This window comes from Aulonocara sp. 'chitande type north' Nkhata Bay, linkage group LG4 (assembly GCF_057382095.1).
Source record: "Aulonocara sp. 'chitande type north' Nkhata Bay isolate Kocher_YH1m ecotype deep benthic linkage group LG4, A_spYH_male_GT1.1, whole genome shotgun sequence".
In the NCBI taxonomy this organism is placed as follows: Eukaryota; Metazoa; Chordata; class Actinopteri; order Cichliformes; family Cichlidae; genus Aulonocara; species Aulonocara sp. 'chitande type north' Nkhata Bay.
In genome coordinates, this window is record NC_141347.1 from 36,433,123 (window position 1) to 36,451,520 (window position 18,398).

The window sequence follows — 18,398 nt, forward strand, 5'->3', positions numbered from 1 at the left end:
CGAATGGCCGTACACTATTGTAGTTAATTTATTGCTGGGAGTCGGGTTTGCTCAACTTTGGTTCATGTTGCTACTGCAGTGAACGCAATCAAAGGATAAATAAGGGAAATGTACCAAGATGATGATTTTATACTTGAATGTAATTAAAAATGACACCCAAACTTCTGCCTGCATGTTTTTCTTGTCAATAAAATACTGTTTTCTGCATTCATTGTGTTTACATGGAGAGCTCCACAGCTTTAAAGACGGAAACACGAGATGATCTGAACAGAGCCGTCGGTCACTTCAAACACACCTGGATCCTCACTGACTTTTGAGTTATTTGTGTGTGTGACGCTAAACCAAAGAGAAGTTCCTCTAATGTCCACAGGAGGCTCCAGCAGTAAGTCAGTCCCCGCAGACTCCTGTGTTAAACCTCTGCAGCAGCAATAATCATGCTTACTGCCTGATACACAAACTGTTCTGGGAGAGAGCTGATGTGTTTCCAAGGGTGATGGAAACTGAAACTCAAGAAAAAAATCTAAAAGAATAAGACATCTGTGAGCTATATCAGCTCTGTGATATGAATGATTTTCACAGTGATTTCAGAGCAGACGGTGATGATGTGAGTCTGTGTTTTTCTTCTCTACTTATAGAGACTTTGGCTGCGAGTTATTTGCCTTCAAATATGTCCTTTTATTGTTCATTTTATTATGATACTCATTAAATAGCTCCCCTGACAAATCCTACCCATGCCACATAAAAGAATACGAAAACCTGATGCAAGTGATTAAATCTCATTTTCAACAAACCAAAAACTCAACAATCAGTTTCTCCGTGGAAGCGAAGTAAAGCTGGAAACTGAAGATAAAAGTGAAGTGTAAACTAAAAACGATTAAAAAAAATAAACTCATCCTAAAATAGTCCCGGACGTGCTTTCGTTTCCATTCGAGAGCTCTCAGAAATCCGCTTTTCCTCAACACAGCCTTAGGGCTGCTTGTTGCCTGGCAACAATCAATGCTACGAGCTTTCCAACGTGGGACTGCCGCGCGACGCGACGTCAAGTAAGAGTAAACGGTCAACACCACATCCGGTTACCGTCTTAACAATAAAAGTATAACTGGTAAATATTGCTGGCAAGATTCACAACAGAGCCAAAAGACGTGGCGCTAATCTGCATATTTATATAATAAAACCGGTCATGTTAGCATGATTAAGATTTTTGTTTCCACAATACGGGTTTTAGTTTGCATTCAAACTTTATTTTGAGAGGTCAGCGTTTGTGCATCCGGCAAATATGGCTAGCTTGTTAAGTGGGGGTTGCTGTTTTCTGTTGAACGTGACGAGATTCCAGCACAAACCCGAGATTACCGCCGCTGGTGGGATGTCTGGCTGAAACACCGGAAAACCGACTCTAGGGAAAGACCACTGACACTTGTAATTGTTTTTATTATAAATACCGGGTCTTGAGTAGCTAAGGTTTGAGCTAACGTTAGCTTCACGGTAACGGTTTAACGGTCCGTCAAACATGTCGGAGGAGGTGAGTCTGTACGACCTGCTGAACCTATCCATCGGGACCCCCCAGAAGTCCTCCGTGAACTTCGGCGCCCTCCACTCGCTGCTCCTCGCCATGCTGAAACAGCTGAATCTCCGGGAGGTGAAGACCCGGTGGAGGGACTCCTCTCCGGGTTATTGGAGCCCTGATCTCACGGCGGCAGAGAAGGAGGTTCAGGTGGAGGTTCAGCCGGACACAGACTTCCAGAATCGGGCAGCGACTCCCTCATGCCCGGGCCCGGTCCCCGACCAGCTGAACCTCCTTTCCCGCATCCAGACATGTGAGGACGGCCTCTCTAAGGTGAAGTACTCAAAGACCACCTTAAAGAAAAACCACCTGTGATCACTGAGAAATACATCAGAATCTGTATGATGATATACAATCAGTGGAAGATTAAATATAAATTCATACACTTCATACATTTAAATGGAGAAACCTTGTGCTCGATGACACTGTGTTCATAAACAAAACAAAATAATAAAACAGAAATATTCCTTCACCTGAAGTTAAATGAGCAGGAAGGCAGAGTCACCCACTCAGTGGCTCTGATTCACTCTTAAACAAACCAGTTATCGTTCGTCATGTGTCATCCCAACCACCTGAACACAGAGTTTTCGAAGTAAAGAAAGGTTTGGTGCCCGTTTCCAATAAATCAAATTACCGAGGTTGACCTCAGTGACCTCACAACCAATGGCCACCCAGTAATAACCATGGTTCCCACAGTGTGCTGGGCACCAGTGTAACATCCATAACCTGCAGTCACTGTCCTGTGTTTGATGAATTGTTAGAAATTACTGTCTGCTTAAAAAACAACAGTTCCTCAGTTTATGCTCCTTTTCTGGCAGTGCTGAGAACGCAACTTTATTAACATCTGCAGCGTGGACGTGTAACAGTGATTAACAGGCAGTATGATGTGGTGACACCACACTACTGTCGTGGTCTGCCTGTTGGTACCATGTATTAAACAATCATCACATTTTTGCGCTCTGGGCCGCTTTAACTGCGCTGACACCTGTAAACGTGCGTGCGCCTGATTTCTTTGGTGGTTTTGTCGCCTTTTTTGCATCTTAAAAAGAAAGAAATCCTTGTTTTTCGAGACACCGAACATCAGTGCCAATGCTGTTGCCTGATGTGGTGGGTGATGCAGTAATGTTCAGAGACGAGCTAAAAGACTACATTTGTTTGTTTTTAGTGAATAGGTATTGTTTTCCTGCACAAAGTGAGAATAAAGAAACAATAAAGCGTCAGTAAAGACGACACACTGTAGATAACTATATGACGCTGCCCCTGACCGTGGCCCAGCGACTTCTTCTCTTCTTCCATGTCTGGCTTGCAGTGGTGAACATTTCAGCATATTACTAAGCCGCTGATGATAGAGCAGAGCACAATGGGAGATGGGCGCCACCCTGACATCTCAAATGACCCCGGAGTGTCCCCGTTCAGGTTTCTGCAGAGCTGCCGCCGGCAGATGAGCACATACATCATCATCAGGCCGCCCAGCAACATTTTGATCTTAAAAACGTCATGCAGCGTGGAGGACGTTAAAGGTCGGAGGTGTTTGTGGTTCACACGTTGCTGCCTCCCCCTTCCCCTCCTCCTCCGCCTTGCACTCTCCTCTCTGCGTGATAGGGGGTAATTAGTCCCCTGCAGAGATGCCTCTGGTTGTCAGGGGATGAATAGCTCTCAGGTGAAGAGCGGGACACCGAGCAGGTGCACGGAGGTGCGGCTGAATCATTCATGTCCTCTGTGGGCTCGGCCCGGGTCAGCTGCTGTTTCTGCTGGCGCGCCCTCTTCATCCGGCTGCATGACCTCAGTGTGTTCTCCATGTGAAAGGCCGGACGGCAGGCATCACCCATTAATCTGACAGACAGCTGTTTACCTGAACATGGCTTTTGGTGCATCGGGGTTGGGGGGGGTTCTAGTTAATGAGTGACTGATCTGAACGAGGCTGGAGTGTAACCAGAACACAGACGGAGCTCGGAGCCCTCACAGAACTGTTCCGCCATGTTGGCGAGTCTTTTTCCTAAATCAGTTTGAGAGACATCAGCAGGTTCTCGTTATTTATGAATATTTTGGATATGCAAGTGATAGGACTTCATCTAATGATGATTTCATAATGTTCTCCATTTACTGATTGAGTTTTTGCTTTCTGAACATTTTGGTTGTGCTGAGTTAAAGGCCGCCACCAGCCATAACATAGACTGTAGATAAATGATGGACAAAGCTAATGTGACCTGCTGGTTTTGGTCTCATTTTTGCCAGAAGAGACCATATTTGTTCCAGAGCGAGCAGCGTGGGAGACTGCACAGGAGCATCACACTGACTTGGATACCTGCTGATCAGTGCTCGGTAACATCCAATTAAAGTCCTCAAATTTCACCCAAACTGGAGCTCAGACTTGTTGGACTGCACAGCAGCCTTGTTAGCCAAAAGTCATCCCAGAAAGCAGCGAATCAGAGTCTGTGTTTTATACCAAAGCATGAGCGTCGTAAAGCTGAGCAGGTAGCTTTGGTGCTGAAAGCGAACCAAGCAGCGGGAGAGTTTTCCCAAAGCGTAATGAAGAATCCGGATTAGCTGTATGGGAATGTGATTTGTTTTAAAGTGTTCGAACCGTCCCGATGACCCCGGACACAAGGTGAGGCTGCACTCATTAACCAGCTGAGTCACTGAGGCCCGAGCCGTGGGGGGTCGCCATGCATCACTCGGCACATTTGACACAAGTTAAACAGCAGCTCGCACACAGCTCAGGAATTTCCTTTGCTTCGGCGTGAAAGGACAGATCGAACCGTGTCCGTTTGCTCTGCAACACACCTCACGCCACCCCCACAGGAAGTGTAAATGACCCGCAGGTCAAAGAGCCGATCATCAACCCAACGCACTTCACGCTACATCCATCAAATTAAATTAAAAAAATAACAACATCAGAGCACATCAGCTTCCCTATTCTGATGATTTCTCTCATTATTGGACAATTATTGTACTACAGCAGTTATTTCATAATGTACGTCACTGCCACACATGGACATCCACAGAAAATGAGTCCAGCATCTTGTACCACTAACCCAGGCATCAGCAACCGCTGCTGTGACAGCGCCAGTATTCATCCAGATCATCCATAATCTATATCTAATCCATACATCAGCACAAATCGCAGGACCAGATGCGAGATAAGAAAGAAAAACCAGTTTTAAAAATCTCCCAGATCAGTGAAACAGCAGAACAGACACGCCCCCACCCACACATCTGACTTCCTGTGACAACTCCTCTGCCAATCGGTGAGCAGAAAACCACCAGGCGTCACCTTTTACACACCTCCAGGATGAGAAGCAGTTTTTTTGTAGTGAAAATGTGCGGCGTACTGATTCGAAGCTGTGTGCTGTGTCTGCAGTCGACGAGGCTGATCCTGGACCTGAACGAGCAGAACGAGCGTCTGAAGGGGCAGATGGAGGAGCTCTGGCAGCAACACGAGGTCGGGCCGTGCACAGCGAAACACACCGCAAACACCACGACCGATCAAACAGCACAAAGAAATAACACTGAAACGTTTTCAAATGATTACAGTCAATTAGAGCAAAAACAAAAAATCACAAACGCTGGGACAGATTCTGTCACCTGCACCGATTCCAAGCTGCTCTGATGAAGCTCCACGTACGGACGCTGCTGACCACAAACCAGATGGTCCCGCTCCTCTTCAGCCCGCAGGACCATCTGGAGTGAGATCGGGCCAAATTCATTAAACATTTTTAATTATGTTTAATTTTTCAAACTTATTCTATGAAACTCTGATCCAGGTTTTATGGAAGTGCTTCTACTTTCAATAATCAGAAATCAAACAGTCAGTCAGAAAACTCAAAGAGCCTGATATACTTTATTTCTACTTTATACTTATTTAGATATACTTTATTTCTACTTTATACTTATTTAGATATACTTTATTTACTACAGAAGTAATATTAGACACATCTTATAACGGCATCACTCAAATAAACAAAATGAAACATTTTAATGTGGTAAAACATGACACACAATAAAGGAGCCCAGTTTAACAGAAAAAATGAAATACGCAGAATAATAAAGCTCCATAAACAAAAAGTAGAATAGAAACCTGCAACTAGAAATAAAACAATAAATAGAAACTGTCAGAAAAAAAGTTCTGGTCTGACTGGATAGATTTATGAATCTGAACCACAGAAAGTTTCTCTGCTGTCCAAAAGTCTCAGTCAATGTTCAGCTGAAGAAAAGAGCTCATCATCATAGCAAATATTTCATGTATGTTTGACTTTTAGTGGCTCTGCAGGGAAACACGCTGATTCTGAGCCACGCCGTATTTTCAGCGTCTTCTCGCCCTCAGGCCTCGGCGATGGAGCTCAGCTGATGCTGGATGTGGATTCGTGGGATGTTCTGATCTCTCCCTCTGTCCTGTGTTCAGATGGTCGGTGACGCTTTGGGGACGGCCGCTCGGGTGGAGAGCTGCTGCCACCGTGTGGACGCTCTGGAGGAAACTGTGGTGAGGGTTTGTCTGAGGGGAGGATGTGACACTGTTTAAACTGTTGGCTACTGGCTTCTGTGTAATAATGTAATTCTGACAGTTTAATGAGGACATGCCCAAACCTCGTGATTTCACTGTTGTTACAGAAATCTCTGAGGGACGCAGTTCTACCCGGCAACAGAGAGGGCGAGACAGAAAAATTCCAGAAGGTGAGAAAGAAACAGAAACTTGTGTTTCATCAGAAACAGACGAGCTTACAGCCAGATGTTTAGAGTCCTAAAGTTATTTTAGTGTCAAGGAAAGCAGCCATGTTTGTGTGCAGAGCCGAGCTGAGGCCTCAGCAGGTGATTATTTATCAAGAAACAAGAGGCAACAAGCCAAACAGGCGGATGTGACATGAAATTTTGCTTTTAAAGAAGGTTCTTTAATCAAATTTAGATTAAGTTGGGGCAGATGTTCATGGGAATCTGATCTCTTTGGCATCAAAGAGAAAAAAATAAAAATCCCAGCTCTGCTGTTTTTATTCGAACCATCCATATCACACGTCTCTGTTTTGGGGTTAATTTGATCTTCACCCGTCTGTTTATTATTGAAGAACCTCTGCGGCTCACTCCCAGCTCCATGTTTTTATGCTTGGCCTCTGCTTTGTGTGATTAAGAGGTTCATAATAATCCTTCTTAATCTCACACGAGCTTTGGTGCAGCTCCAGAGTTTTCCCTGAAACAAGCTCCACTCCCACTAAATCAGCTTGATTCTGATTGGCTGCCCTTCCCTGCTGTGTTCCTGACCAGCGGTATGGATTCGAGTACAGTGTTGATATTTGTCTGCAGTTTCAGAGTGTTTGTCTCGGACTTCCTCACAGGAGCCTGGAGATTCAGGGGTCGATAATCAGCTCGTGGCAGCCAAACAAACCTCCTCGCCTTCCGGCAGTGACCTCACCGAACCTCCTCAAAGCAGCACACCTCCCTCCTCCCACCCCAACAAGGTCACCGTTGGACCAGCAGCTTCAAGTTCTCCAAATAAATCCGAGTGCTCTTCGGTCCAGTCAGGGCCGCCTCCACAGGCTGGTGTTAAAGCAGACTCTGCTGGTAAACCTCCAGCTTCAGATTCCAACTGCTCCACACCATCCACAGAGGCAGTGGAGGCCCTGAGGAGTGTGAGCCAGCTGCAGGAGAGGCTCGTCCAGGTGGAAGCTCACGTAGCGGTGTTAGAGAAAGGAAAGGCAGACCAGAGTCAGCTGGCTCAGCTCAGAGAGCTCATCGCCACCAAAGGTGACGCCATACAAGCTGTTAGAAAGTCTCTCATGAACACAGCTCTCATTTAAAGTGTTCAGATCACAGTGTGAGATCTGAAGTCATAGCATGAAGAATATATTAGAGCTGCACCAACCTTTGATTTTATTTTATCTTTCTTAAATGTTTTTACAAATTATTTTGTTTAAAAATGTCTTAGCCTCCCAAAAATCTATCAGCAGAATGTGAAGAAACAGCTGCTATGAGTTTGTGCCCGAAACATCTGTTGTTGTGTGGCCACACTTGTGTGTAATGCCTAATTGTACCACAAGGTGGTGCAGTCTTTCTTTAACCTAGTACGTCAGCGAGAGCACTTCTTGAGGGAGCGGGTATAAAGAACACACACATCCCAAAAATGTAACACCCCTCCTGGTAAAACACTGCCCCCAGTGGTAAAAGTTCAAGTAAACTTTTATAGGTATTTACAGTAATTACTGTAATTTATCCTGTAACTATTATTTGTACATATTACAGCTCAAACTTCATGGAATGAATGAGAATTTCAGCACTTTTAGAGCATCTGATTTCTGCTCCCAGACTGCGATGCTGATGTTATGTTGAACATTTAGGTTCCCATGGAGACGCGTTCAGTAACCTGATGGATCAGCTAAATGAGCAGAGAGGTTTGATAGACCGCCTGATGAGCGACCGAGGAAAGGTGAGTAAGAACCAACCGGAACAACCCTCTCCTCCTCAAACATCAGCACAAACGCTGCCGTGTCACTTCCTGTCTGTCTGCTCTGATGGTTAAATTTGTCCGTCTGAAGCTGGACGCCTTGGAGGACATGCTCATGAGCCTGATGAGCCCACACAAAGAAAGCGCCTCCGAGGTAACTATCGAGAGGGCGGAGTTACAAGTGTCAGAGAGGGCGGAGTCAGAAGCTTCAGAGAGGGCGGAGTCAGAAGCTTCAGAGAGGGCGGAGTCAGAAGCTTCGGAGAGGGCGGAGCCAGAAGTGTCAGAGAGGGTGAAGTCAAAGGCAGATTCAGAGAGGCTGGAGCAAAAGGAAGCTTCGGAGAGGGCGGAGTCAGAGGTTTGCAGAAGAGTGGGTTCAGACAGCGAAGGTTACCGAGAGCTCAGAGAGCAAATATCCCACCTCAGGTAAAGACACACAGGAGGGAGAGCCAGTTTTACATCACCCGACAGAAGTTTTAAAAGGAGCCCTGACCATGAATATACATATACAGCTTCCTGTAGTAACACCAGCTCAGCTATTTTAAGCTCGCTTTAACTGTTTAGAGAAAAAATGGCAAATTTAGGAGAAAAAAGTTTGAAAAATTTCGAAGTCTTGGCTTGAAGCTGAGGGCAGTGAGAGAAGCGTGAACGTGATGTAACTGAGGATGTTACTCAAACTGCCCCTGCAACACGAAGGCAGTCGCAGCTACGGAGGCGAGAGGATCTGTGTATGCGTTTAACTCTGGCCCCGCCCACTTCGCATCACCAGCAGTTATTTCGTCCTTTGCAGCCGGAGTTGTTAAATGTCAGTGTCCTTTAAGACCGAGTTCATCAGCCAAGAGCTCCTGAACCAGCACTCCTGCAGCGCCTCGAGGCGACTGTTGTTGGGATTTGGAGCTTTATAAATAAAACAGATTTTTTTACAGCCTAAACGAGGGCGGTGTTGTGGTGACAACGATGATGGCGCCTGACAGAAACTAGACCTAAAACTGTTATTTTATAATGAATTCACAAGAATTCACCGACTTTGTTATCAGGTCGGTTTCATGTTCACGTGTAAACACGATCAGTCTTTCCTGTCACAGCACTAGTGGGATGCAGTTTGTAGCATCATTGCGTGCATTTCTGGCCACTTCTTCTTCTGACATCATTTTTTGAGCTGCCTGGAAGAGAATGATCCAACTTGCAGAGAGAAACTCGTTAAACGCGCTGAATCAGGGCTCCTTTTAGTCTTTCGAAACTTGTCAGGAGTTTTATTCACCCGGGTCACTTTAGTCGTTGTGCTTTCATGATGGCGCCCTCGTGTCCAGGACGCGTGTGCAGTGGCTGGAGGAGGACGTGAAGCAGACTCAGTGTGAGGAGAAAGCGGCAGACCAACAGCTACAACGTCAGGTCAGGCAGGAAGTGCTGAAGCTCAGGAGGCAAACTGGCGCCACCTACAGGGAGGGAACGGAACAGCAGCACACGTGTAAATAGCGAAGTCATAATTTAGGAGTTTTGTTATGCTTGGCACATTTGGAAAAAACAATCAGAAAAAATATCAGAAAAGTTGTTTGTTTTGGTCAAGGAGCCGCGTCTTTAGTTTTCGGTGTCAGGTGTTTACCTGTAGGTGGCGTCTGTTTCCTGAATGTCATGCAGGAGACATCATGTAGATTTCCACACTGTAAAAAAAGTCTCGAATGACATTGTGAGTCTGAAAACATTCCAGACAAAGCACGAGCAGAGGAAACAGAGAAACAGTCAAAGATGCCCTGGTGTTTCAGGCGACATGCATCAGCCTAATCTCAGTTCTTTGCCCTCCGACCTCAGCTGGACGACCTGCGGGGAACGCTGGAGGACACAATCTTGTCCTTCACATCTCAGCTGTCCACGAGTCTATGCGATGAGGCCGTGCAGGCGGAGAGTGGTGGTCCGAGCGTCCGTCAGAGCGAAGAGTGGTCAGCTCTGAATGCCAGAACAACAAACATTGGAGAGAAGCTCAGCTTTCTGTTCGAGCACTACCAGCAGCTGCAGGACGCGGTGAACAGACTGATCCAGCAGCAGGGCGGAGCCAGAGAAGGGCCGCCGCAGGACCGAGAGGCAAGCCAGAGCAGGGTGAAGCTAGGGAACATTTCAGATCTGCACGCTGGGTTTAAGAGAGTGCTGAAAACACCTGACTTTGATTTTTACCTTTTAAGGTCACGTCCAAGCTGCTCCTACCTTGGCTGCTGTTTTTAGATCTCTCCATAACTCACAGTCTAAGTACTGTAGGTGGCTAAAAATCTCACAACTTTCCTCATGATGTTCTTCCTCAGACACCACAGGAAGTTCTAGCTGGCTCTTCCTGGTGGACAGATTCGTGACGCTCAACACTGTGAGCGATGCGGTCCTCACCTGAGATGCCGTAAACTGCAGATTGCTGCAGACGCATCAAAAGTCTGCAGGGTTTGAGGTTTTTGATGAAACCGCAGAGCGTGCAGGGTACGAGGTCTGGATGGACTGCCAGGAAGTGATCTAAAAATAGCAGCAGTGGTGGAAGTGGCCCAGAGGTGCTCCAGGAGATGATGTTAAAGGGGAGGTCAAAGTCCTGGAACCTCGTCTGGAAACTAAACGTCACTGCTCCGATATACACAGAATACACCGGGGTTAAGCTGTCTGCAGGAAGATCTCTGATTCCTTCTGTGTGTGTGTGTGTGTGTGTGTGTGTGTGTGTGTGTGTGTGTGTGTGTGTCAGAACGTGGAGCTGGTGAACGGCGTGCAGCAGGCGATGCTGCAGCTTCAGGCCGACTGTAAGAAGCTAAACGAGACGATGAGATCGCTGCACGAAGACAGCAAACGCAAGCAGAGACACATCGAGGTAAAACATGCAGCGCGTTCCTCGTCGCACGTCATTCAGTCTCAGCTACCACAGCATCACACAACAGGAAAAAAACGATGGCGTTATTTTTGTGCCACTATTATGAGCGCACTTAAAAAACATTTGCAGGTGCAAGTGTTGCATTTTGAGGAGAAATTTTGAGCAAAGAAAAGCTAAATTTGAGTGAACAAAATTCATTCCTGCGTGCAAAAGATGTATTTCAGTGTTTGCTATTATCCACACACACACACACACACACACACACACACACACACACACACACACACACACACACACACACACAGCAGCCCCTCTCGCTCAGTTTTTGCGCTCGCTTGCAATGTGTCGCTCGTGCTCTCAACATTTCTGCCCGTGCGCGCTCAACTCTTTCTCTACACCGTTATATTTGTGCCACAAAACCAGCCAATCACAGACTTGGATGCACAAAAATCTGATTGGTTGTTTTGGTCTCCAATCAGCTCAAAATGACGAAATGCAATATCCCAGAATCCATGTCGTCCAGAACTCAAGCGAGGCAGTGGCAGAGTTTGAAATATTACTCTGTCTGGGTCACAAAATAAACTTTAAGATATGTCTGGACGACATGGATTCTGGGATATTGCATTTCGTCATTTTGAGCTGATTGGAGACCAAAACAACCAATCAGATTTTTGTGCATCCAAGTCTGTGATTGGCTGGTTTTGTGGCACAAATATAACGGTGTAGAAAACCAGCATCTTAATATGAACTGTGATGACACTTTTTACTTTTAATTGAAGGTGTAAATGCACCAAAAAGAAACCAGTGTGAGACCACGGTGTTACTTACTGCTCCACTCAAACGTCTCCACCAGAACAAACCGCAGAGGTAGGAGGTGCTGCGCCGTGTGCGACACGTGACGGCAAGAAAGAGTTCTTGAAACAGTCATTTAAGATTCAAACTGCAGGTTGCTCCCGAAACTGCTTTTATCCAAAGAGTTTTTCATCCGTACATATTTTGTCTTTATTGTCATTCTTCTAAAAATGTAAAAGTTGAATTGAACAGCTGAGGAGACGAGCTGACGGACTCTCGTCTCTGCAGGAGCTCTACAAGACGACGGAGGAGCTGGAGGTGAACAAGGCCGACAAGCAGATGGTCGAGAGTGAAATCGTGAGTTGGCTCATTTTAACCTCCCACCTGTGGGAGGAGTCAGACTCACCTGCTTTAGTTTCAGATGTTTGGGTGTGATCTGTCCCTCCATTTCACTGCAGGGCAACCTGCATGTGGCGAATAAAGCCTTGATTGATTGATTGATTGATTGAGACGTGTGTGAGGCGACTGTTTCAGGACACCTGTCGGCCTCCGCCTTCTCGCCGTTGACCTCCCGATTCTCCCTCTGTGCCCGTAGAGAGCAGACAAATCGGCCCTGGAGGGGAAAGTGAGCCGGCTGCAGCTCGACTCGGTGACGGAGCAGCTGAGCGGGATGTTCCACGAGCTGCTGAACAAGGTGACGAGTCAGGAGCAGGACTGGCACAAACTCATGGGCAAGCTCTCCACCGAGATGGAGTGTAAGGTAGGAGAGCCACGCCTGCAAACTCAAACTGATCCGAGATCAGAGGGAAGGGTAATGGGTTTAAATTTAAAAACATATTTTGTCTTTAAATCGTGACGACGTCTCTGCTACAGCTGTGACAGAAGCTGCAGTATTGGAGATTTTACGCTTCGGTCATAACAGGCTGATCCGGGGCGTCACATGTGTGATGTAGGGTTTTCAAATTAACACCACAGGAGCATCTGTTAAAGATCTCAGACTGTGTCTATATGTCAGCTTGGGTCTCAGACTCCGCCTCTCTGGGAACCATCTCCCCTCACCACACTCCCTGCTGGTGGCTGATGCCCTCAGACGTTGGTGTGTTGGTGGTTCTTGGTGTCTGGGGCTGGGCGCTCATGTATGTACCGACTCACTCCTGGTGGCTGATTGGCGGGGCCTGGCGCCTGTGGCCCGGCTGGGCCCCTTCCAGGGGGTGGGGTGTCCTCAGGCCTCTGGGCCTGAAGCTCAGTCCTCTCTGGCTCAGCTCACTGCTGGCAGAGCCCGCGGGCACGTCACTGCAACACCTCTGGCCTCTGCTCCGTGGCTGCTGGGTGACCTCTTGTTTGGGGCTCTCCTCAGCTCTTCCCAGGAGGGTGGCACGGTTGCCCCCCTGGTGGTCCTCCTTGGGTCCTTGTACTCTGGGGGCCTCTGGATGTCTGGGGCCTGGATCTCCTCCATACCTGGTTCATGCCCTGGGGGACGGGGCTATGGCTCCCCACACTCCCTAGCAGATTGTTACATGGAGAAACCTTTGGAATACAAGCGTGCTGATCCACACAGGTGTTCGCAGACACAAACTACACCTTTCTTGGCTGCTGCCTCAAAGCACATTGTGCGCTGCACTCTAAAAAGTAATTCAGAGGCTTTTAGTAAACATCACTATAAATATAAGTTAGATGAGCCTGATCAAATCTATGAATATCCTTTTAGTAATTATTTGAGTTTGATAAGTTGAAATAAATGTCTAAAACATTAACGTATGTGTTTGTGTTAAATTAAGGTATTTATTTACATTTATCTCAGACAAAAAATTCAGTATGTGGTTCACAGAATACCTTCTTTACATGTGCTTAATATTTTTGTTTAACATTTAATCAAAATATTTGAGAAATATGTATCTATACTCATCAGTATCTTGTACTAAAATCATTAATTATTCAAATCAATATTATTTATTGTCAGCAACTACAACTGAAAAGTAAAACATGATAACGTAGAGTAATTGAGTACCATGAGCCTTTTCCATTGTTTCGTTCATTGTGTTTTTTAAATACTCTGAGCGTTTGTGTTTGCGCTCCTGGTTTGACATTCATCCTTCAGGTATGTGAGGCTTTGAGCTGAAAGGGGAAAGGCTCTTGTCTTTTTAGTGCTTGTTTATTTTGATTTTTTTGCCATGTTTATGAAAATAAAATTTTGTTTGGAAAAATGTCTAACATGTGGTCATCTTTCATACATGTATTATGAAAAACACAACTACATATTAGTTTGTCTGGTTTTTCAGACTTAGACTACCAGTGAAATACAATAACATTCATATTTGAATATTTGAATCTTGTAATCAGAAGGTTGCCAGTTCGAGCCCCGGCACCAACAGTCTCGGTCGCCTACTGGTGGTGGTCAGAGGGCCCGGTGGCGCCAGTGTCCGGCAGCCTCGCCTCTGTCAGTGCGCCCCAGGGCGGCTGTGGCTACAGTGTAGCTTGTGAATGTGTGGATGTAGTGTGAAGCACTTTGGGGTCCATAGGGACAAAGTAAAGCGCTGTACAAATACAGGCCAGTTACCATATTTAATATTAAGTACAATTTTGATCACGTTCAGTTTACAATATGAAGTAAATGGAACAAAACTTTGGATTAACTGACATCTATATTTACAGTTACATGACCAAGCATGTCAGTGTTATTTACTCAATTTTTTCATGTTTGTGTAAAACTACAATTATTCATTTCAACTTAATATGTTTAAGCTTTAGTTATTCAATTGATCAAGTATATTGAACAGGTTTGACCGGTTTCCAATCTACTCAATATTTTTAAGTGTAAAAGTGTTGCCTCAAAAATTTTAAGTAAATGTCAGTGTCCATCTTACACAATAACATGTAATATTTAGTATCTACTGTTAGCTAGTTTATTGTGATGGTGCTGTATTTATTAAGATAAGATAAAACTTTATTAATCCCTCGGGTGGGTTCCTCTGGGAAATTCGGTTTCCAAAAGCACAGCACCGACAGAAGTTACAGAGTAACAGAATATTATACACACACACACACACACACACACACACACACACACACACACACACACACACACACACACACACACACACACACACACACACACACATATAAATACAGAGACATATATATAAATAAAATATACGAAGGGGATAAATAGAATAAATAGGAATAAAAATAAAAATACAAGTGAATTGCACATTTCAAGTATGGAGTCTATTGCACCGTTGACTATTAACAAAGGTATTGCACAGTGAGGTGAAGAGGCACTACAGCGTAGTTGTTCCCCCCTCCTTTGTCCTCCTGTCTCCCCTCCCTTATTATGTTGCTCTTTGTTGTTTGTTTTCTCTTCTGGTTTTTTTTCTCCATACAGGTGATCCAGCTGTTTTGTTTCTTTTTCTTTCTTCCCCCCTTCTCACCGTCTCTTCTCCCCTCTGGTTTTCTTTCTCTCCCTCTCTTTCTTTCATTCTTTCTCCCTGTCCTATCCCCCAGTCATGTCTGTCCCGTCTGTAACAACTGAAAATAAAATAAAATAAATACATAATTATAATAAAGGTCAATCAAATGGACCAATATGGCAAGGCCATGATGATCCACTTGGTAAAGTAAATCCTCTTGGCATCTTTCTTGGCCTTCAGACAACGATTCTGACGGCTAAAGATCCAAACGGGACAAAAAAAAAGATCTGAATCTCAGTGACCTCAAAGTCAAGGTGTTGTTGTTTTTATTAAGAAAACCAAAAGAAGGTGGAAATATTTTTATAATTTACTGGAAACTATGAATGCTAGAAGTTTTCTAGAATTGATTTTAAAATAAGAGTCATGGTTCTGATCTGATGGTTCTGATCTGGTCCCTCTGCAGCTGAACCGGATCGAGCTGGACTCTGTGAAGAAGCAGCTGGAGGATCGCTGGAGGAGCATCCACGAGAAGCTGCAGGCTCAGGCGGCGCCGGAGTACGAGGACGCCGCCGGGATCAGGAAGTGAGAACACTGCACTCTTACACGCAGTACAGCTCACGATCACAGGTGCTTCCAGGAGATCCAATCAGGAGAAAGAGGGCTTTTAGGGAGGGGCTAACAGAGATAGGATGAATTGAAGGATTATTTTGACCTGTCAGTCACGCACAGCTGCTCTGACAGACGATATATGTCTCTAACATTATTATTATTGTTAACATTATTGGCTTTGGTCTGAATGTCATTTGTTGCTAAATGTTCCATAATTAGCGTCTGACTGAAACATCTGCAGACAGTGTTTGTTCAGATTTCGTCTGAATCAGACACGTGAGGTAACAAAGAAGGAGGAGCATTTTTTATGAATGTCTTCAGAACATTTTAAATATGTGCAGCAGGTGAAGGGCTGAGAAGCACTGAAGATTTGTTCTTGTGTTTATTTCCAGACAGCTCGTGGAGAGATTCCACTGCCTCTCCTGCGACCGGCCCATCGTGAAGCACACGCCCGGACCGTGAGTGAACGCCTCTCACAGAGTACGTGACCCAAACCTCTGAGCTGCTGTCTGAACTCCTCCCCTCTCCTACATTTGTACCTTTTCTTTGAGGGTTAAAGGCATCTGGTGACGCTGCCCTCGTTTCCTGCATTCCCCTCGCACAAGTCCATCCGGCCGTTCACCGTTTACACCATGGAGCAGTTACGCCAGCACTACCGGAGGTGAGTTACCTGCACACACATGGTGAGGCTCCTCAGTGTCTTCTGTTCTGATGAGCCCCTGTCACCGCCTCAGCCAGCAGCCAGGCACCAACCGCTGCAGGTACGAGGCAGCTAAGGCGTGCAGGAGCAGGGAGAGGCTTCAGAGGAGCCGCGTCACCGCGTGCAGGCAGATAGAGAGCGTAGAGATGCAGGGACGGCCGCAGCACGGCGATGGCACGAACACAGCGCAAGGCCAGCAGTGAGTCAGGGCAGGGGTGGAGCTTAAAGTCTGCGGTTGCTACAGGGTTAACGTGGAAAGAGCAAGACTGTAATTTCATGCGTTCACTCGATCACTGAGTTTGAACCTCAGTGCTGCCGTTACCGTTCTGCAGCGTTTCTGAGGTGAAGCTACAGAAAATCAGCACGTACATGATGATGACGTCATTAGAGGTCAGTGAGCAGATCTGTGATTTCTGTGTTGATCACCGTTCCATTTCTCTGTCCTCACGCCTCGGGCAGCGAGCGCATATCTGAGCTGACGGATTACGGTCACCTGGCTGCGGCGCGGAGCTGCGGCGGGAGTCACCACACCAACGCTGCAGGCAGCCAGCGCCGTGGCGGCCCGCAGTACACAAAACTCCACGGTGAGGTGGACGGTGCGATGCAGGTACGTCTGAGGAAAACGGGCCTGAAACTGCAGCGAGGTCTTAAAGGTCTGTTTGAGGTTTCACAGTGTGTGTGTGTGTGTGTGTGTGTGTGTGTGTGTGTGTGTGTGTGTGTGGGTCAGTCGGAGGAGGTGGATATCGTTGGACTGGACGGGCGCATTTACAAAGGGCGCCTGAACGTCCCGACCTGCAGGAACTCAGAAACTAAACTGCCAACGATCCCCACCAGAGACGGTAAACTCTGAATCCATCACATGTCACTAACGCTGCGTCACGCTCCGAGGGAAAAATACTCACATCTGAATAACACACAGGCTACACAACACAACCCCCAGCAAACACCTGAAGCTCGACTCCAGCAGACGTTTGCACGGAGTTCAAGTTAAAAATTCCAAAAGAAGCAGCCTGACAGCGCTGCTGTGAACACGCAACAATGACACCTGGTTGTCATGGTGACTCCAGGTTTGCAGTGCTTGTTCTTCTTCGCTTTGGTCACATGTTCCACCTGCTCCGTGTCTGCAGGCGTGTATAAGAGTAAGGACAAAGCCAAGCCTGCTGCCTCTCCGGAGGTGGGACCCAGCACTCCTCTTCATCCGCCCTGCAGTCCCAGGAGCGCAGCGTGCAGCCGCTCGGGTGAGTCATTCACGCAGGTAAAGGTGTCATCAGTACCAGTTAAAACAAAAGAAGCTAAGAAGGTGAGGAACACCTCGATCTCTTCCCCCGGAGAGTAGCAGGAGGAGGTGGCCGGGGTGAGGGAGGTCTGGGAGTGTCTGTTGTTTCTGCTCCACCTTTAAAGTTTAAACTGAAGTGAATCCTTCTGTGTCGACAGCAGAGCGCCTGAGTGTCTGTTGCTTATTCATCTGATGTCTAAATGTCCTGCAAACACAAACCTGGCTCCTCCTCCTCTCCTTCCTCTCCAGCATCCAGCTGCTCCGGTCGTGATTGGCCCGTCTCGGCTCTGGGCTGTGCGTCTCAGAGCTCCATCGCTCAGGGTTCAGCTGCGGCTGACAGCACCGCAGAGCCTCCAAGCAACGAGCCCCTCAACCTGTAGGGGGCAGCGTCTGCCTCCATGTTGTGTTTAGTTTGCGAGTGCAGACAGAGGTTCGGGTAACCTCCTCCTGCTTATCGTCCAGACTACACATCCCAGAACCCCCCGTGATGTGGCTCTGTACTTATTTTTTCACTTTGAATATTGTTGTTAACAGATAATAAACTTTAGTGTGAATTTAATCACTTTTTAGAACATCAGATATTAAACATCAAACAGATGTTATTTATCATAAGTGAGCCACGTTTAACGTTTTATCTTAAAGGATCCTTTTGATGTAATTCACAGTAAAACGTCACCGAGTCTGTCTGAACATGGTCTTTGTATGTTTATTTGAAAAACAGAGGATTCCCTCTTAATCAAACCACCTGATCAACTATTGATTACTGAAATAATCAATAGTCTTTAAAAGG

The 18,398-nt window shown here is 46.3% G+C and overlaps 1 protein-coding gene across 6 annotated transcripts; it reads left to right on the forward strand.

Moving 5' to 3' along the window:
- Positions 1-1,049: 1,049 nt before the first annotated feature.
- LOC147333222 (uncharacterized) lies at positions 1,050-18,298 on the forward strand. Of its 6 annotated transcripts, none has more exons than XM_086290254.1 (20): positions 1,050-1,834; positions 4,923-5,003; positions 5,964-6,041; positions 6,170-6,232; positions 6,886-7,294; positions 7,885-7,973; positions 8,083-8,414; positions 9,299-9,380; positions 9,798-10,082; positions 10,702-10,824; positions 11,905-11,973; positions 12,212-12,376; positions 15,487-15,605; positions 16,025-16,090; positions 16,192-16,293; positions 16,367-16,531; positions 16,792-16,939; positions 17,060-17,171; positions 17,460-17,570; positions 17,858-18,298. In XM_086290254.1, the coding sequence occupies exons 1-20, from the start codon at positions 1,508-1,510 to the stop codon at positions 17,986-17,988; spliced, it is 3,057 nt and encodes a 1,018-aa protein (XP_086146380.1). In that variant the 5' UTR covers positions 1,050-1,507; the 3' UTR covers positions 17,989-18,298. The 6 variants fall into 6 exon arrangements, with proteins under 6 accessions (XP_086146380.1, XP_086146381.1, XP_086146383.1 ...); XM_086290255.1 differs by having other exon boundaries at positions 9,798-10,067; XM_086290257.1 differs by lacking the exon at positions 16,367-16,531.
- The last annotated feature ends 100 nt before the right edge of the window (positions 18,299-18,398 follow it).

Bases quoted from the DNA above. Each gene is read 5' to 3' on its own strand.
- LOC147333222 (XM_086290254.1), top strand. From the start codon at position 1,508: ATGTCGGAGGAGGTGAGTCTGTACGACCTGCTGAACCTATCCATCGGG. The intron at 11,974-12,211 runs GTGAGTTGGCTC...CTGTGCCCGTAG, and splicing joins AGATGGTCGAGAGTGAAATC to AGAGCAGACAAATCGGCCCT. The intron at 17,172-17,459 runs GTAAACTCTGAA...CCGTGTCTGCAG, and splicing joins AACGATCCCCACCAGAGACG to GCGTGTATAAGAGTAAGGAC.